The sequence below is a fragment of the Pogoniulus pusillus genome, chromosome 40 (assembly GCF_015220805.1).
Source record: "Pogoniulus pusillus isolate bPogPus1 chromosome 40, bPogPus1.pri, whole genome shotgun sequence".
Taxonomy (NCBI): domain Eukaryota; kingdom Metazoa; phylum Chordata; class Aves; order Piciformes; family Lybiidae; genus Pogoniulus; species Pogoniulus pusillus.
Genome location: NC_087303.1, coordinates 619701 through 636595, shown reverse-complemented (window position 1 = coordinate 636595; position 16895 = coordinate 619701). Strand labels below are relative to the sequence as shown.

The 16895-nt window shown below is 66.6% G+C and overlaps 2 protein-coding genes across 5 annotated transcripts; both read right to left on the bottom strand.

The window, feature by feature from the left end:
- Positions 1–1708: 1708 nt before the first annotated feature.
- MPP2 (MAGUK p55 scaffold protein 2) lies at positions 1709–14045 on the bottom strand. 4 transcript variants are annotated; one of them, XM_064174206.1, is made up of 12 exons: positions 13947–14045; positions 10890–11008; positions 9405–9557; positions 9169–9318; positions 8491–8718; positions 7228–7359; positions 6603–6708; positions 6042–6110; positions 5769–5930; positions 5108–5310; positions 4067–4195; positions 1709–2982 (listed from the first exon to the last, which is right to left on the bottom strand). In XM_064174206.1, the coding sequence occupies exons 1-12, from the start codon at positions 13975–13977 to the stop codon at positions 2764–2766; spliced, it is 1701 nt and encodes a 566-aa protein (XP_064030276.1). In that variant the 5' UTR covers positions 13978–14045; the 3' UTR covers positions 1709–2763. The 4 variants fall into 4 exon arrangements, with proteins under 4 accessions (XP_064030276.1, XP_064030277.1, XP_064030274.1 ...); XM_064174207.1 differs by lacking the exon at positions 13947–14045 and adding an exon at positions 13144–13248; XM_064174204.1 differs by lacking the exon at positions 13947–14045 and adding an exon at positions 12288–12916.
- Positions 14046–15192: 1147 nt separating this feature from the next.
- LOC135191890 (pancreatic polypeptide-like) lies at positions 15193–16222 on the bottom strand. Its single transcript, XM_064174542.1, has 2 exons — positions 16013–16222; positions 15193–15261 (listed from the first exon to the last, which is right to left on the bottom strand). Exons 1-2 carry the CDS (start codon positions 16189–16191, stop codon positions 15198–15200), a joined length of 243 nt encoding a protein of 80 aa, XP_064030612.1. The 5' UTR covers positions 16192–16222; the 3' UTR covers positions 15193–15197.
- Positions 16223–16895: the final 673 nt, after the last annotated feature.

Genomic DNA, 16895 nt, shown 5'->3' with positions numbered 1-16895 from the left:
GACTCACTCTGTGAACGGGTCCGTGCTGGGAGCTGCACTGTCAGTGCCATAGACAGTGGCATCGAGGGCACCATCAGTAAGTATGCAGAGGACACCGAGCTGCGTGGTGCTGTCGGCACGCCGGAGGGATGGGATGCATCCAGAGACACGGGTGGCACCCAGAGGGACCTGGGCAAGAGCAAGTGCAGCGTCCTGCACCTTGGCTGGTGCAATTCTCGCTGCCAGTGCAGGCTCGGGGGGGGGGGACAGAAAGCAGCTCTGGGGAGAAGGACCCCAGGGTGCCGGTGGGGGAGAGGCTGGGGAGGAGCAGGCAGTGTGAGCCTGCAGCACAGAAGGGCAGTGGCAGCCTGGGCTGCACCCAGAGCAGCGAGGCCAGAGGTGGGCAGAGGGGATCCTGCCCTCTGCTCTGGGGAGCCTTCAGCTGCAGGTCTGCAGCCAGCTCTGGAGCCCTCAGCACGGGAAGGACACGGAGCTGAGGGAGCAGGTCCAGAGGAGGCCACCGAAATGACCCGGGGCTGGAGCAGCTCTGCTGTGGGCACAGGCTGAGGGAGCTGGGGGCGTGCAGCCTGGAGAGAAGGCTGCAGGCAGAGCTCAGAGCTGCTGCCAGAGCCTGAAGGGCTCCAAGCAGGCTGCAGAGGGGACAGGCCCAGGGCAGTGGTTTGGGACGAGAGCAGAGCAGGTCTGGACAGGGTGTGAGGAACAAGTCCTGCAGCAGGAGGCTGCTGGGACCCTGCCACAAGTGTCCCAGGGAGGTGGTTGGGGCCCGATCCCTGGAGATCTTCAAGGAGAGGCTGGACAGGGCTGTGGAGGATGCCCCTGCTGGCTGCAGGGGCTTGGGCTGGAGGAGCTTTGGAGGTCCCTTCCAGACCAGACCGTTCCACGATTCCAACCATGGCACCTTAGAATCTCAACAGCCTATGGCCATGGCACCCTACAGCCTTGGCACCCTATGGCCATGGCACCCTGTAGCCATGGTACTCTATAGCCACAGCACTCTGTAACCATGGCACTCTATAACCGTGGCGCCCTATAGCCATGGCACCTTATAACCCCAGCACCCTACAGCCCCAGCACCCTACGACCACAGCAGCCTTATCCCCGCAGCACCTACGGTCACAGCAGCTCCTAGCTGAAGGGTGCAGAGAGCAGGGTGCTGGGAGCAAGGTGCATGCCCCCCCCCGGCTCTCAACTCGCTGCTGGCGGCGCTGGGGCGGGCTGGGGCGGGGAGCAGCAGGACGCCTGCCCGCAGGCGTGAGTGCTGCACACGCTAGCACGGGCACACGCATGTGCACACACGAGTGTGTGCCAGCACACGCATGCACACGCATGTGCCCCCCCTTCAGCCCCACACCCCAGCGTGCAAACCCGCCCCACCGCTGCTGCCTGCAGCTCTGCTGACCTCTCCCGGCAGCCGCCGGCAAGGGGCTGGGCGTGCCGTGGCACACACGCGTGGGCACGCACACACATGGACACGCGTGCACATCCCTACGCACACACAGCCACAACGCTCCCTGCCAGTGACCCCCCCCAGCACTCAACTCCAGCACCCACAGCCACCAAATCCGACGAGCAGCTCCAGAGTGAAGAAAACATCAGCAGCACCAGGTGGGTGTGGGGCACAGGTGACACAGGTGACCCCCTGCCCCCCCTTGCCCCCCCGGGGTGGCGCAGCCCAGCTGGGCTGTGCCATAAAGGACAAATTTGCTGCTTCTGCTCTTTTCCCTTTAATAAAAGTCACATCAAAGTACCAAAATGGAGCAACCTGGGACAGGGCCAGGGCAGGGACATGGGCAGAGGCAGGGGCAGGGCAGGGCAGGGGCAGGGCCAGGGCCAGGGCAGGGGCAGGGGCAGGGACGGGGCAGGGACGGGGCAGGGGCAGGAGGTGGCTGCAGTCGTTGGGATGCCCAAGGCAAGGAGGGGGACACACATCCTGCACCATCACGGGGGGGCACTCATGTGTGTACAGACACCCACATCTGTGTACCCTCTGTGTGTGTGCCCATCCCTTGGCGCCTGCCCCCCCCACCCCCAGTGTCCACCACACTAGCCTTGGGGTTCATTATGGAGTTAATTAAGGGTTAATTAGAGGGCAGGGGGTCTCAAGAGGGGTTATTGCTACCTGGGGTGATGGGGGGGACAGAATAAGGGACAGAAAGGGACACCCCCTCCCTCCCCCCCCCCCCCAGTCCCCCACTCTACTAAGGGCAAGAGAGCTGGGGGCAGTTGTTAAGTCAGGGCTCAGGGTCCATGGCAGCTTGTGGGGTCCAGCTGTGTGTGACCCTCTTGCCATGCCACCTCCCCCAGCCCCATGCCAGGGGTCCCAACCCATACACTGCCCTGGAACAGGGATGGGCTTTGCCATAGGGAAACTGAGGCACTGCCTGGGGACCCCCCCCCAGTGCTCCCCCAGGGCTGGGGTGGGCACAGTCCCCCAGGATAACACAGGGAGGGGGCAGAGTTTTGGCAGTGAATAGCTGTGTGAGTGCTGGGCACAGACAGAGGAGGTTGTCCCCCTCCTTGGCACCCCAGAGGCTGCTTCCTGTCCCCCCCCCCCCGTAGGTCTGGAGCTGGGTAGGAGGGAGACAGGAGCTGAGCCTGGGCGAGGGAGGTCTGCCAGGCCCCCGATGTGCCACAGTGCTGAGCACGGTGAGCTCATCACAGCAGTGGTGACACAGCAGGGACACAAGCACCACCCCCTCCCCACAGAGCCCTTCTGGCCGGGCTGGGGGGACTGTGGGGGCGGTGAGGCCCCGGGGGTGGTCACTAGTAGACCCAGCTGACGGGCACCCACTGGGGCTGGGCACGGAGGCTGTCCATGGCCTCCCGCAGCCTGCTGAAGGTCCTCTCCAGGTCATCGTTGGTCAGGCTGAGGTCGAAGTAGTGCCCATAGCCACGCTGGATCCTGCTGCTCTCCTCCACCGTCCGCCTGGCATCGGCCTCCTGCCCAGCACCGGGACAGACCAAAGGGACCATGGGCACCAACTGCAACCCGGGAGGCTCCCCCTCAGCGTGGGGAGAACCCTCCTTGCTGTCAGGCTGCTGGAGGCCAGGAGCAGGCTGCCAGAGGGGCTGTGGAGTCTCCTCTGCAGACTTTCAAGACCCATCCGGATGTGTTCCTGGGTGCCCTGCCCTGGGTGCCCCTGCTCTGGCAGGGGCCTTGGACTGGATGATCTCCAGAGGTCCCCTGCAGCCCCTGGAGTTCTGTGAGTCACAGAACTGTTTGGGTTGGAAAAGACCTCCGAGATCATCAGATCCAACCAGCGACCCAGCCCCACCATGGCCACCAAACCATGTCCCCAGGGTGCCATGGCCTCCAGGGGTGGGGACTCCACCACCTCCCTGGGCAGCCTGTGCCAATCCCTGACCACTCTGCTGGACAGAAATTGTTCCTCGTGTCCAACCCAACCCTCCCCTGGCACCACTCCAGGCCATCTCCCCTTGTTCTACCACCTGATGCTAGTGAGAAGAACCCAACCCTCACCTCCCTCCCGGGAGCTGTAGAGCAATGAGGTCTCCTCCCAGCCTCCTCCTGGAAACCTGCCTCAGTTCCCCACTGCTCCAAATTCCTCCCAACCCCAGCTAGGAGGGACAGGGATCTGCTGGAGAAGGTCCAGAGAGGGCTGTGAGGATGATGAGGGAACTGAGCACTGCCTGAGGAGAGGCTGAGGGCCCTGAGGCTGAGAGTCTGGAGAGGAGAAGAGTGAGAGGGGATTGAATCAATGTCTGTAACTGAGGGTGGGGGTCAGCAGGGGGGGACAGGCTCTGCTCACTGCCCCCTGGGACAGGACAAGCAGCAGTGGATGGAAGCTGCAGCACAGGAGGTTCAGCTCAGCACAAGGAGAACTTCTTGCCTGGAAGGGTCCCAGAGCCTGGCACAGGCTGCCCAGAGAGGCTGTGGAGTCTCCTTGTGTGGAGCCTTCCCAGGCCTGTCTGGATGTGTCCTGTGTGCCCTGAGCCAGCCTGGATGGTCCTGCTCTGGCAGGGGTTGGACTCGAGATGCTCTTTGGGTCCCTTCCAACCCCTGACTCGTGTGAGCTGTGACCCCACCCCTGGGGAGGGCACTCACCGTCAGCTGCTTGGTGGCCACTCCGCTCTCCAGCGCTGCCCTGTTCATGGCCCGCAGCGTCTCGGGGCCGGGGGCCTCGATGAAGACCACATATGGCACAAACTCAGCCGTCCTCAGCACCTTCACTGCCTGGGCAGGAGAGGACAGAGCTGAGCCACAGGGCTGGGGGCACAACCTCCTCAAGGGGCTGTCCCCCTGGTGCTTGGCTCGAGGCTAACTGGAATATTTTAATGAGAGAAATGAGGTCATTGGTTGTGAAAAGAAAATGGTGATGATGATGATGATGATGATGATGATGATGATGATGATGATGATGATGATGATGATGATGATGATGATGATGATGATGAAAGGATGCTCAGAGGGCTGCAGCAGCTCTGCTACGAGGACAGGCTCAGCATTGGGGCTGTGCAGGCTGGAGAGGAGAAGGCTTCCAGGAGAGCTTGGAGTGGCCTTGCAGAATCTGAAGTGGGCTGGGGAGGGACTATTGACAAGGGCTGGTGGTGACAGGAGGAGGAGGAATGGGTTGAAACTGGCAGAGGGGAGATTGAAACTGGATGTTAGAAGAAGTGAGGGTGGTGAGAGACTGGCACAGGTTGAGGGTGGTGAGACACCATAGGCAGGGACACCTCCCACTAGAACAGATCGCTCAAGGCCTCATCCAGCCTGGTCCTGAACACCTCCAGGGATCCCATTCGGTGCTTCTGTGCTCCACAACCACCCTGGGAAACCTGTGCCAAGGTCTCACCACCCTCAGCCTGTGCCAGTCTCTCACCACCCTCACTGCAAAGAACTTCTTCCTAACATCCACCCTGTGAGGATGCCAGAGCCTGGCACAGGCTGCCCAGAGGGTCTGTGGAGTCTCCCCCTCTGGAGATATTCAAACCCCAGCTGGATGTGCTCCTGTGTGATCTGCTCTGGGTGCTCCTGCCCTGGCAGGGCTTGGGCTGGTTGAGCTCTGGAGGTCCCTTCCAGCCCCTGACATTCTGTGGCTCTGTGAGGGGAGGTTCCCAACCCACTGCCCCCCTCCAGGTGGCCTACCTGGGGGTTGACATCCAGGATGCACATCTTGCCAGCCTCCACCACGGCACGGATGGAGTCGATCTTGGTGCCGTAGAGGTTGCCCTCGTACTCGCCGTGCTCCAGGTAGCGCCCGGCTCTGATGTCGGCCTCCATCTCCCCCCGGGACACGAAGCGGTAGCCGTGCCCGTCCTTCTCGCTCTCCTTCGGCTTCCTTGACGTGTCTGCCCCCCAGGGGTGGCCCAGCTCAGTGTCACCCACCCGGCCGAGGGGATCTAGGGGGTACCCACAGCTGGCGGCGTGCGCCGTGGGGCTGCGCTGCTGCGCAAGCGTGTCCACGGTGGGGACAGGGATGGTGATGGTCAGAGGGGGCAGGGGTGGGGGGGGACAGAGAGGCTGGGGGAAGGAAGGGTACTGGTGGGGGACAGAGAAGCTGCTGGGGAACAGGGATGTTGGGACAAGGATGCTGATGAGGGACAGAGAGGATGGGACCAGGAGGCTGGTGGGGGACAGGGATGCTGGGACAAGGGTGCTGGGGGGAGCAGGGATGCTGGTGCAGGACAGGGATGCTCACAGGGGACTGGGATGCTTGACTGGGGACAGGGATGCTGGTAGGGGACGGAGGTGCTGAGACAGGGCTGCTGGAGAGGGACTGCGCTGCCCACGGGGCAGGGGCACTCACAGGGCACGGTGGTGCCGTATCGCGCCTGGTCCGACATGATGAGCTTGTTCTTGAGGCTGCGCCTGCCCACGCCCTGCGCGCCGATCAGCACCAGCGTTTTCCGGCGGAAGGGTGGCATCCGTGCCACCTCCTCGTAGATCAGCAGCTCGTGGCGGTCGAACTCTGGGCGAGGGGCAGCTCTGTCACCCACCACAGGGCCATGGCGTGGCACGGCCAGCATGGCCCGGCGGCTGCCCCATCTTCCCGGGGGCAGTGCCCTCGGGGGACACTCACCGGCGTTCTTGGTGGTCAGGTACATCATCCTCTTCTTCCTCCTCCCGCTGAGGCTGCCGCACAGGGCCCCTGCCGAGGGCACAGGGCTGGCTCAGCTGGGGATGGGGACAGTGCCGTGGCATGGGCACAGGGAGAGGGGAGCTAGGACCGGCCACAGAGGTAGTGCCATGCGGGCACCACCCTGGGCATTTGGGACCCGACACAGCGACAGAGCTGTGGGGAAGGGGACATGACCTTGGGAGTTAGGGACCTGTCACACGAGGGACATCGCTCAGGAACTGGGGACCTGCCACAGGGACAGTGCCATGAGGGCATCACCCTGGGACCTGCCACGGGGGCAGTGCCATTGGGATGGGGGCATTGCCTTGGGGGTCAGGGACCTGTCGCAGCGACAGTGCCATGGAGACATCACTCAGGGACTTGGGGACCTGCCACAGAGCAGTGCCATGGGGACGGGGACATCAGCTTGGGGGAATATGGCCACGGGGCACAGGGGACCTGCCACGCCCCACCCCGGGAGGTGGCGCCGTGCCCCGAGTCCCCAGGGCAGTGTGCCCGTACCGGAGCCGGGGGGCACCTCCCCGTCCCTCTTGACGAAGGCTTTGCGCTTCTCCTCCAGCAGCTGGCTGGGCACCAGCCCCGCGCTGCCCCCCTCCACGTGGCACGCCTGGCGGGACACTGCCGTGTGTCACGACCCCCCCAAGCCCCACGGGGACCCCCCTCAACTCCAAGGACTCCTCACCAGCTCCCGGCAACACCCCAGGGTCTTTTCCCAGCTCCAGGGACCCTCTCCCAGCTCCAGACACCCTCCCATCTGCCAGGGAGCCCCCAAGTCCCAGGGAACCCTCAGCTCCTGGGGACCCCCCCCCCCAGCTCCCAAAGAGCCCTCCCAGTCCCGTGGACCCCCCTCAATCTCCAGGGACATCTCCCTTCTCCCAGCCCGCACCGCAGCTCCCAGGACTGCCTCAGCTCCCAGAGACCCCTCCCAGAGACCCCTCCCAGAGACCCCCCCCAGGAGACCCCTCCCGGCTCCCAGAGACCTTCCCCAGCAAGCTTCCAGGGACACATCCCAGGGACCCCTCTCCACATCCAGCCCCCCCTGACCCTCCATGGCCTCCAGCTGCTGAGGGACAGGCAGGAGTGGGGTCAGAGGGCCGGCACCCCCCTCCCGCGCCCCCCCCCTGACCTGCCACCAGTTGGGGTCGTCCTGGTTGACGATCTGCAGCAGGTCACCAGCCATGAACTTGAGCCCAGCCTCCTTGCAGGGGATGAGGCTGTCGGTGCCAGGGTCGTAGTCAAAGTGGCACCTGACGAACACCTGGGGACCGGGGGGGGACACCAAGGAGTGACCGGGGGGGGGGGGGGTCGCCAGGAGGAGACCGAGGAGGTTACCAGAGACCTGCGGTCCCCATTCTGTGCCACCCGTGCCTCAGTTTCCCCAGTGGGACACGCAGGGTCTGTGCCCCACACACACACCAATATGCACCCCGCTAGATGCCCCCCACTTCATCCTGGTGCTCTCCCCGTGCCCGGTGCAGCCAGGCACGCAGAGCCCCCACGCACACACAGATGGCACCGGTGATGGCTGCTGTGACCCACAGGGCACCCACAGTGGCACCCACGCACAGCCCCACGGCCAGGCACAGGCACAGGCAGGTGCCTGCCACCACTGCCACCGTGCCCAGGATGGCACACATGGGTGTGGGAGCGGGCAGGGAGCGGGCACGCAGCACTCCTTGCACACGGGACCCCTGCCCAGCACTGGCAGCAGAAGAGTGCCACAGGGTCAGCCTGGTGCAGGGACACGCAGTGCCAGGGCACACAGGGACAACGCTGCTTTGTCCCCAGAGAGGCTTTGTGCCCAGGCTGGCATGAGGAGGGGAGGAGGGGACACAGGACACTCTTTGCCACCCAAGCACCCAGGTTTCCCCATGGGAATGGGAACAAGGATGAGGCCAGGACAGGTGCCACCACAGCAGGGAGCCCTCAGCAGTGCCAGGCACACAGGGCACAGCAGGGGACACTGGGGCCCCACTGGCTGTGGGGCATGTGGGCATGAGGCAAGTCCCTGCTGGTGTTGAAGGGCCACAGGCAGGAGTGGAGGGCACCTGGGGACATGGGGGTGTGGGGCATGTGGCAAGGGGACAGCAGATAGGGGGGCATGGGGACAGGGCAACAGGGGGACAAGGGGGCAGGGGAATATGGGAATGGAGGAGAGGGGACAGGGGGGTTGTGGGGCTCAGGGGACAGAGAGGGACAAGGAACATGGCAAGAGGACAGGGGATGCATGGGCATGGAGCAAGGACACGGGGAACAGGGGGACACTGGCAGGGTGGCATAGGGCAATTGGACATGGACAGCCGGGAGGGGATGTGGGGGGGATGCAGGGCAGGATGCAGGGTGGGATGCAGGAGGGGATGCAGCAGGGGGCACAAGGCAGGGGCAGTACCTGTCGGGGCGGGTGGGGCTCCTGGTAGCTGGGCAGGATCTTGAGGACGACGCTGCCGCTGGCATGGCGCAGAGTGTCCTGCAGTGCCCGCGGGTCGCTGCCCACCTCCCGCCCGTTCACCTCCCGGATGACGTCGCCCACGTGCAGCAGCCCCTGCTGTGCCACCATCCCCCCGTGCAGGATGCGGGCGATCACCAGCTCCCCCCGCTCCACCCGGAACGTCACCCCCTGCGTGGCACAGCCCTGCCTCAGCGCCCGCCGGGCACCTACCGGGCATCTCGGCAATGCCACAGCACCCCCAGCGTCCCACAGTGCCCCTCGGCACCCAGCGATGCCCCAGCACCTCCAGAACCCAGCAGTGTGCCCAGTATCCAGTAATGTGCCAAGCACCCAACAATGCCCATGGTGTCTCAGCCTGCAATACCCTGCAGCACCCAGCAATGCCCCCAGCACCCATTGGCATCCCTAGCACCAGGCAATGCCCCCAGCATCCCTCAGTGCTCACCACCCCTCAGTGTCCCAGCACCTCTCAGTGCCCACCACCCTTCAGTGCCCACCACCTCTCAGTGCCCACCACCCCTCAGTGCCCACCACTCCTCTATGCCCACCACCCCTCAGTGCCCCAGCACTCCTTAGTGCCCACCACCCCCCAATGCCCACCACCTCTCAGTGCCTCACCAGGTTCTCTCCGGCCGTCTTGCGGATGCCCACCATGCGCACGGCGTCGGGGGGCACAGGCTGGCTGCTGAAGGTGGGATCCAGGAGGGGGCTGGCCGGGGGCGTCTCGTAGCTCTTGGAGGCCACCGAGTCGTGAGTCTCCATCAGCGACTGCGGGCCAGGGGAGCCATCAGCGCCAGCCCCACGCCGCTGTTCGCGGGTGGGGGGCGGCACGGGCGCGTGCCCCTCGGGCCCACCTGGAAGTGCGGCTCGCGCAGGATGTGTGCCAGCTCTGCCGCGGCGCTGTCCTGCGCTGCCAGCTGCGCCAGGTCCCGCAGGATCTCCTGCACCAGCTCCACGTTGTCCCCGCGCACGGCCTCCAGCTTGGTCTCCTCCAGCCGCTCGTGGGCCTGGGGAGGGGCCGGGGCAGAGCGGATCAGAGACCCCCACGCTGCCCCCCCCCGCCCGCGACCGCCCCCACGCTAATACCCGCGACAGCTGCGCGCGCGGCAGGGGGGCGCGCAGAGACCCTGCTGCAGTGGGGGAGGACTGGCATGACCCAGGGGGCACCGGCACTGAGCAGGGACGCACACGGGGGGGCACACTCGTGTGAGCAGGCAGGCACAGACACGGGGGGGCACACTCGTGTGGGCAGGCAGGCACAGACACGGGGGGGCACACTCGTGTGAGCAGCAGGCACAGGGACACGGGGGGGCACACTCGTGTGAGCAGGCAGGCACAGACACGGGGGGGCACACTCGTGTGAGCAGCAGGCACAGACACGGGGGACACACTCGTGTGGGCAGGCAGGCACAGGGACACGGGGGGCACACTCGTGTGAGCAGGCAGGCACAGGGGCACGGGGGGCACACTCGTGTGAGCAGGCAGGCACAGACACGGGGGGGCACACTCGTGTGAGCAGCAGGCACAGACACGGGGGGGCACACTCGTGTGAGCAGCAGGCACAGACATGGAGGGGCACACTCGTGTGAGCAGGCAGGCACAGACACGGGGGGGCACACTCGTGTGAGCAGCAGGCACAGACACGGGGGGGCACACTCGTGTGAGCAGGCAGGCACAGACACGGGGGGCACACTCGTGTGGGCAGGCAGGCACAGGGACACGGGGGACACACTCGTGTGAGCAGGCAGGCACAGACACGGGGGGGGCACACTCGTGTGAGCAGCAGGCACAGGGACACGGGGGGCACACTCGTGTGGGCAGGCAGGCACAGGGACACGGGGGGGCACACTCGTGTGGGCAGGCAGGCACAGACACGGGGGGGCACACTCGTGTGGGCAGGCAGGCACAGGGGCACACACATGGACAGGTGCACAAGCACACAGGTGTGAGCAGAGGTGCACAAGCATGCACGAGCACACAGGGTGCACACATGCACATGGCCCCTGGCCCCATGCTCCCATGGCCCCACGTCTGCCCCCACATGTCTGTGTCCCCATGTCCCCCTGTCCCCGTGTCCCCCTCTCCCCGTGTCCCCCTCTCCCCGTGTCCCACTCTCCCCGTGTCCCCTTGTCCCCGTGTCCCCCTATCCCCATGTCCCCCTGTCCCCGTGTCCCCCTCTCCCCCTATCCCCCTATCCCCATGTCCCCGTGTCCCCCTGTCCCCGTGTCCCCCTATCCCCATGTCCCCGTGTCCCCCTCTCCCCGTGTCCCCCTCTCCCCGTGTCCCCCTCTCCCCCTATCCCCCTATCCCCGTGTCCCCGTGCCCGTGCCCGTGCCCACCTTGGCCAGGGACCGCACGATTGGGCTCTCCATGATGCCGCGCAGGAAGATGAGGTCCAGGTCGGCAGCCCCCGGGGGCCCGGGGAGCCCGATCAGGTTGTCCAGGACCTGCTGCATGGCTGGGGGGGGAACAGGACATGGCAGGGGGCACACGGGGGGGACATAGAAAGTGGGGGGGTGAGCAAGAGGAGCAGTAAGCTGGGAGTAGTAAACACAGACAAGGGGGACTGTGCCCCCCCCAGGTCCTGTCCCACTCACCCCAGAGCCCCCCAGTTATGTGACCTAATAGGAGGGGGGGATGCCCTTCTGGAAGCAGGGACCCCCCCCTCATCCTGCAGCAAGAACAGACCCACGGATGTGCCCCCCCGCCCCCTCCAGCATCCTGACCCTGCCTCACTTGGCTGGAGGAGGGGGTGGGGCACGGAGCACCACAGCCCCCCCCATCTCGGGACGGGGTGGCTCAGGTCTAACTCTGCCCACTCAGCACCAGGACCCCCCCCCCATTGTCCCACCTGAGGGCACTTTGATCCCCTGCAAAGACGAACTCCCCCCCCCAAACCTACTGCCCCCCCCCAAATCCCCCCATCAGCCCCCCAGGGAGTCTTACTTCACCCCCAGGCCCCGTGATGGGGAGCACAGAGCTCCCCCCCGCCAGCAGCCAGCACTTGTGGGGGGCTCTGGTATGGGGGGGCAATGGACAATAAAAACTATGCGGGGGCACATTCCCCCCACCCAGCGCAGGCAGGAAGCTGGGCGGGGGGGGGGGAGGTCTGCACTTCAAACGAGAGAAAGGGCAATGAAACTGGGGGGGGGGGGGCAAAGAAAATGGGGGGGGAATGAGAGAAGGGTAATGTAATGGGGGGGGGCAGTGTGCAGTGCAGCTGGGGGGGTCCAATAATTAGAGGGCTGCAATATATATACCCGAGGGGACGCAGTGCGGGGGGTGCACGGCGCAGCCGGTGGGGGCTGCGGTGCCACCGCGGGGAGGGATGGTACAGCTGGGGGGGTGATGCAATCGGGGGGGGCAGTGCTGTCGGGGGGTGCAGAGCAAGGGCAGCAATGCGGCGGGGGGGGGCGCAATGACATCCTTTCGCGGGGGGGTTGTCCAGCGCCTCCGTGGCGCTGCCGCGGGCGGGGCCGCTGCCCGCCCAGCCCAAGCTGCACTGCAATGGCCGGAGGGGGGGCGGGGGAGAGGATGCTCATGAGACAGGGGGGGGCAAAATCCATGCAGCCCCCCGGGAAGGGGGTAGGGGTCCCAGCATGACCCGAGAGCCCCCCCACGGCCTCCATCCCTCTGCTTCCATGCCCCCCCGCTCTGCAGCCTCGCCCCCGCCCCGCGCACTCCACGCCCCTGCCTGACATCACCCCCCCGGGCCTCCTGCCCCCCCGCCCCAGTACCTTGGGGGCCCAGGGGAGACGTGGGGGGGCCGAGCGCTGGGGAGACCTCTCCGCCGGGGCCGTGCATGGCTGCGGGCGGCGGAGCGGAGGCCTCCCCTGCCCCCCCGCGAGGATCCGGGCACCGCTGCCGCCGGCCCCCCCCTCCCACGGGCCTTGCACACGCGTGTGCATGGGTGTGTGTGGGGGGGGGGAGGTCTTTGCACGCTCGTGTATCTGCACAGGCGGGGGGGCTTGCACACACACACACAGTGAGGAGTTGGACATTCGTGCCCGTGGGGGGATTGGACACGCGTGTAAGTGGAGGGGTCTTGCACATGGGGGGGCTTGCACACAGGGGCGGACGATGCACACGCGTGTACACGGAGGTGTCTTGCACACCTATGTACACGGGGCGGGGGGAATCTTGCACAAGGGGAGCTTTGTACACGCGTGGACATCGAGGTGAGCTTTGCACACGGGAATTAGGGAGGGGGAGAGAACAGATCGGGGGGGGGGGGGGGCTTGCACACGCGACCTCCGGTGCCGTGACGTCACCTCGGACCCCACAAGTCAACTCTCCTCGCCCCCAAAACTCTTCTTCCACGGTTCTTGCCCACGCACCTCTGCACGCTCATGCGTGTGCGCCCCCCGTGCACACCCCCACACGCACACCCCCACCCGTGTTGCACATCCCCGCGCACCCCTGCCTCGTGCGTGCATACCCCTGCGTGACCCCCCCACGGCTGCACAGTTCCCTGCACCCCCCTGCAGTTGCACCCCCCCGTGTTTCCCCCCGCGCTGCTTGCACAACCCTTTGCCCACCCCTCGCGCACGCCCCCGTGACCCCCTCCCACGCCCCCCCCCCCGTGCTGCTCACCCTCGTTGCACACCGTGGGCCCCCCCCGCTCGCAGCCTCCCGCAGCCCGGGGAGGGGGGAACAGAGGGGGCACGGCCCCTTTAAGGGGGCGGGTGACGGAGCCGGGGGGGAGGGGGCTCGGGGAACGGCGCCGTTGCCATGACAACCATGGGGGGGTGCTGGGGAGCACAACGCGGAGGGGGGGCACGGATTTAAAGGGGACGCGCCCCTCTTGCACGCAGGGGCAGCTGCACACGTGTGGCCCCACGCACACGCGAAACACGCACAGGGAGGTGCCACCCCCCACCAGTAATACCCCCCCGGCAGTGCCCCCTGGCCTTGCACGCTGACGTTGCCAGGCTCAAGTGTGCCCCACGCACAAACACCTCTGCACCCCCCACGCACACACCTGCGTGTGCAGGAAGGTGTCCCCCACCCCACTAGTGCCCCCCCCTAAAAAACGACCCTACCACCCCAGGAACCCCCCCCGGCGTGTTCCACACGCATGGTGCCAGGCTTAAGTGTGCCCCACGCACACCACCTGCGTGGGTGTGCAAGAGCAGGGAAATGCCCTCCCCGAACCCCCCGACAGGACCCTCCCCTCCGGGAGCGCCCCCCCCTTGCACACGCATGGTGCCAGGCTGAAGCGTGCCCTGGGCACAAACATGTTCACACCCCACACACGTCCATGCCCTCAGCTTCCCCTGGCACACACCCCCTGTGCCCCCGCAAGCCACCCCATCCCTGCCCTCACCCCCGAGCACAACCACGGGGGGGGAATGTGTGCACACGCGTGGGCAAGGCCCACCCTGGTGAACACTGACCCATGGTGGAGGTCGGGGCAGCCGCTGGCATCTCTTCAGCCGGGCACAGGAGTGACTGGCACCGCCGGGGACAGGGACAGCTGCGCAGGCGCGCGGTGGCCTGGCACTCCCTGGCACCTCTGGGCACATGTGTGTGCAGGGACACACAGGGACCCTGTGTCCAGCCCTGTGGTGCCTCATGGGCACACTGCCAGCACTGACACCCGGCAGTGGGGCACCCCCCACTGTCCCAGCACCTGTGCCCCCAGTGCCCCCAGCACCAGTGTTCCCAGCGTCTCCACAGTGCCCAGCACAACTGGCACCTGCCATGCCCAGCCCCATGCCCTCAGAGTCCCTAGCTCCAGTTGCCATAGCACTGCCAACCACAGTGCCCACAGCGTCCCCAGCACAGCTGCCCCCAGTGCCCAGCGTCCCCAAGAGCCGCGTGCCCAGCATGTGCCCCCCGAGCCCCCAGCGCTCCCAGCACTGCCACCTCCACTATCCCCAGTGCCCTCAGTGCCCGCAGTGCCCCCATTCCTGCATCCCCATCCCCCGTGTCCCCTGACTTCCCAATGTCCCCAGCAGTGCCAGCCCACGTCCCGTGTCCCCACACCCACTGTCCCCAGGACCCTCAGTGCTCCCAGTGCTGCCCAAGTTCCCAGTGCCCACAGTGTCCGCAGTGCCAGCCCCAGTGCCCCCTGTTTCCAGTCTCACTGTCCCAAGCCCCCAGTACCTCAGCACCCCCAGCCCCAATGTCCTCATTGGCGCCTCCCGCAGTGCCCCCAGCGCCCCGCAGGGTTCCTGGCCTCAGCATCTCCAGTGCCCCCCGTGCCGCCGGTGCCCCCCGTGCCCCCGGGAAGGCAGAGACAGGAGATGCCTGCGAGGGAGTTTATTGCTGGGGGGAGGGCACCCCGGCCCCGGGGCGCTGAGTGCGGGGGGCGCAGGGCTGCGGGGGGCGCAGCGGGTGCGGTGGGTGCTGCACCCCTCTGGGCTCCTCTTCACCTGCTCAGCCCTGGCGCTGTCCCTGCAACGAGAGGGGGTCAGAGCCCCCCGAGGCTTCCCAGCCTGGTGCCCCCCACCCCAAGCCCTCCCAGCCCCATGCTCCCCATCGGAGCTCGCCCCCCCCCAGCCCGGAGCCTCCCGCCCCAGGGCTCCCCAACACCCCCCCAGGCTGATGGCGTTTAGGGAAACTGAGGCACAGGTGGCACTGGGGGAGGCTCACCCAGCCCCCGGTGCCCCCCAGGCTCTCCAGCACCCCTTACCTGGGGGGGCTCAGCACCCCTCGGTGCCAAAGGGCTCCTGGCACAGCACGCGGCTGCCCGAGCGCTTGCCGTACCTGGGGGGGGACCGCAAACGTTAGGGGGGGGCGGAGCCTGCGGCGTTGCAGGAGGCAAGAGAGGAGCTGCAGCGAGGGGGAGGGCAGAAGTGAGGTGCAGCTGCTGGGAGGGGGACAAGCCGCAACGGGGAGCGTGCTGCAACGGGGAGTGCCCTGCAGCAAGGGGTTGCAACAGGGAGCAGCTTGCAGGGAGGAACGTGCTGCAGCGGGCAGTGCAGCGCTGCAGTGGGGCAGTACAGCGCTGCAGCGGAGCAGGCTGCAGCAGGCGGAGTGTTGCAATGGGGCACGCTGCAACAAGGACCTGGTTGCAGGAGGTTAGAGGATTGCAGCAGGGAGAGTGTTGCAACAGGGAGCAGCCTGCAGTGGGGCAGTGCAGTGCATCAGGAGCCACACTGCAACGGGAGCTGGTTGCAGCGGTCGAGAGGTTGCAAGGAGGCAGCAGAGTGCAGCTTGTGCTGCAGTGGGGAGCTCGTTAGGGAGCTGGCTGCAGGGAATACACTGCCGCGGGCAGCAGGCTGCAACAGCAGCAGTGCTACAGCAGGGAGTGTGTCACAACAGGCAGCACCTTCCAGCAGGGCAGCTCAGTGCTACGGGGTGCAGGTTACAACAGGCAGCACCTTCCAGCAGGGCAGCTCAGTGCTACGGGGTGTAGGTTACAACAGGCAGCACCTTGCAAGCAGGCATTGCCTTGCTGCAGGGAGCAGGCAGCAGCCACGCAGCGCGCGGCAGTGCCCAGCGTGTGCCCACTCACCGGTGCCGCGTGACGACGTTGAGGTACTGCTGGAGGTCGTTGTAGAAGCGCAGCAGCTCCTCCACGGGTGCATCGTCCCCGGGGTAGGTAGGCTGAGCAGGGCTGGCAGAGCCAGGCTGCCCGGCCAGCAGTGCCAGGGCACAGGCCAGGAGCAGCAGCGGAGGCCAGCGCGGAGCCATGGCTGTGCCACACAGAGCAGCATCAGGCACCGTGCGGCACACCTGTGGGCACCGTGCTGCAGGCACAGCAGCTGGGTGCATGCACACACACACGTGGGCACACACAGGTGGGCACACACGCGTGGGCACACACACACTCACATGTCAGCACCTCCTGTGTCACCTCCCCTGTCCCCCCGCTCCATACCAGTGCCCAGGCCCAGCCGTGCACGCTCGTGTGCCCACTGACACCACACAGACACTGCCTCCCGTGCACTCCTCAGCCCTGTGCCCGCCCCCAGCCCTGGCACTGCCACCCGTCCTGCCCCCAGCCTACCACCCCCTGCGGACCAAGGCCGCGCTCACCTGAGCCCAGGAGCGGTGCCGGTCGGACGCAGCGAGAGGAGGGGACAGGGCGAGATGGGGACAGGGCGAGAGGGGGGCACGGCAGCGGCTCCCGAGCCCTCGGTGGCACCGCTGCCAGCCGCCCCGGCCCTTATATGCCCCTGACCCCTCTGCTGATGTCACCTGCCACGAAGCACCTGTGGGCAGGAGGCCACACGGCCCAGGGGGGGACAGGGGGCAGCAGGGGGGGACAGGAGATGTGACAGGGACACCTGGCCCCTCGCGCAGCCCTGGTTAATGTTTGACCCTGGGCCGGGGGGGCTCGGAGGGACCCGCGTGTCCGTGTCTGCCCCCGAGCATCCCGGCCCCGCGGGCGGACA

Excerpts from the sequence above, each read along its gene's own strand:
- MPP2 (XM_064174204.1), bottom strand. The coding sequence starts at position 12,603 with ATGTGCAAGACCCCTCCACTTACACGCGTGTCCAATCCCCCCACGGGC. Across the intron at positions 9,558-10,889 it reads TCGTGCGGTCCCTGGCCAAG|GCCCACGAGCGGCTGGAGGA; the intron begins GTGGGCACGGGC and ends GCCCCTCCCCAG. Across the intron at positions 2,983-4,066 it reads TGGCCACCAAGCAGCTGACG|TTGGTGCCCATGGTCCCTTT; the intron begins GTGAGTGCCCTC and ends CCCGGGTTGCAG.
- LOC135191890 (XM_064174542.1), bottom strand. The coding sequence starts at position 16,191 with ATGGCTCCGCGCTGGCCTCCGCTGCTGCTCCTGGCCTGTGCCCTGGCA. Across the intron at positions 15,262-16,012 it reads AACGTCGTCACGCGGCACCG|GTACGGCAAGCGCTCGGGCA; the intron begins GTGAGTGGGCAC and ends GTCCCCCCCCAG.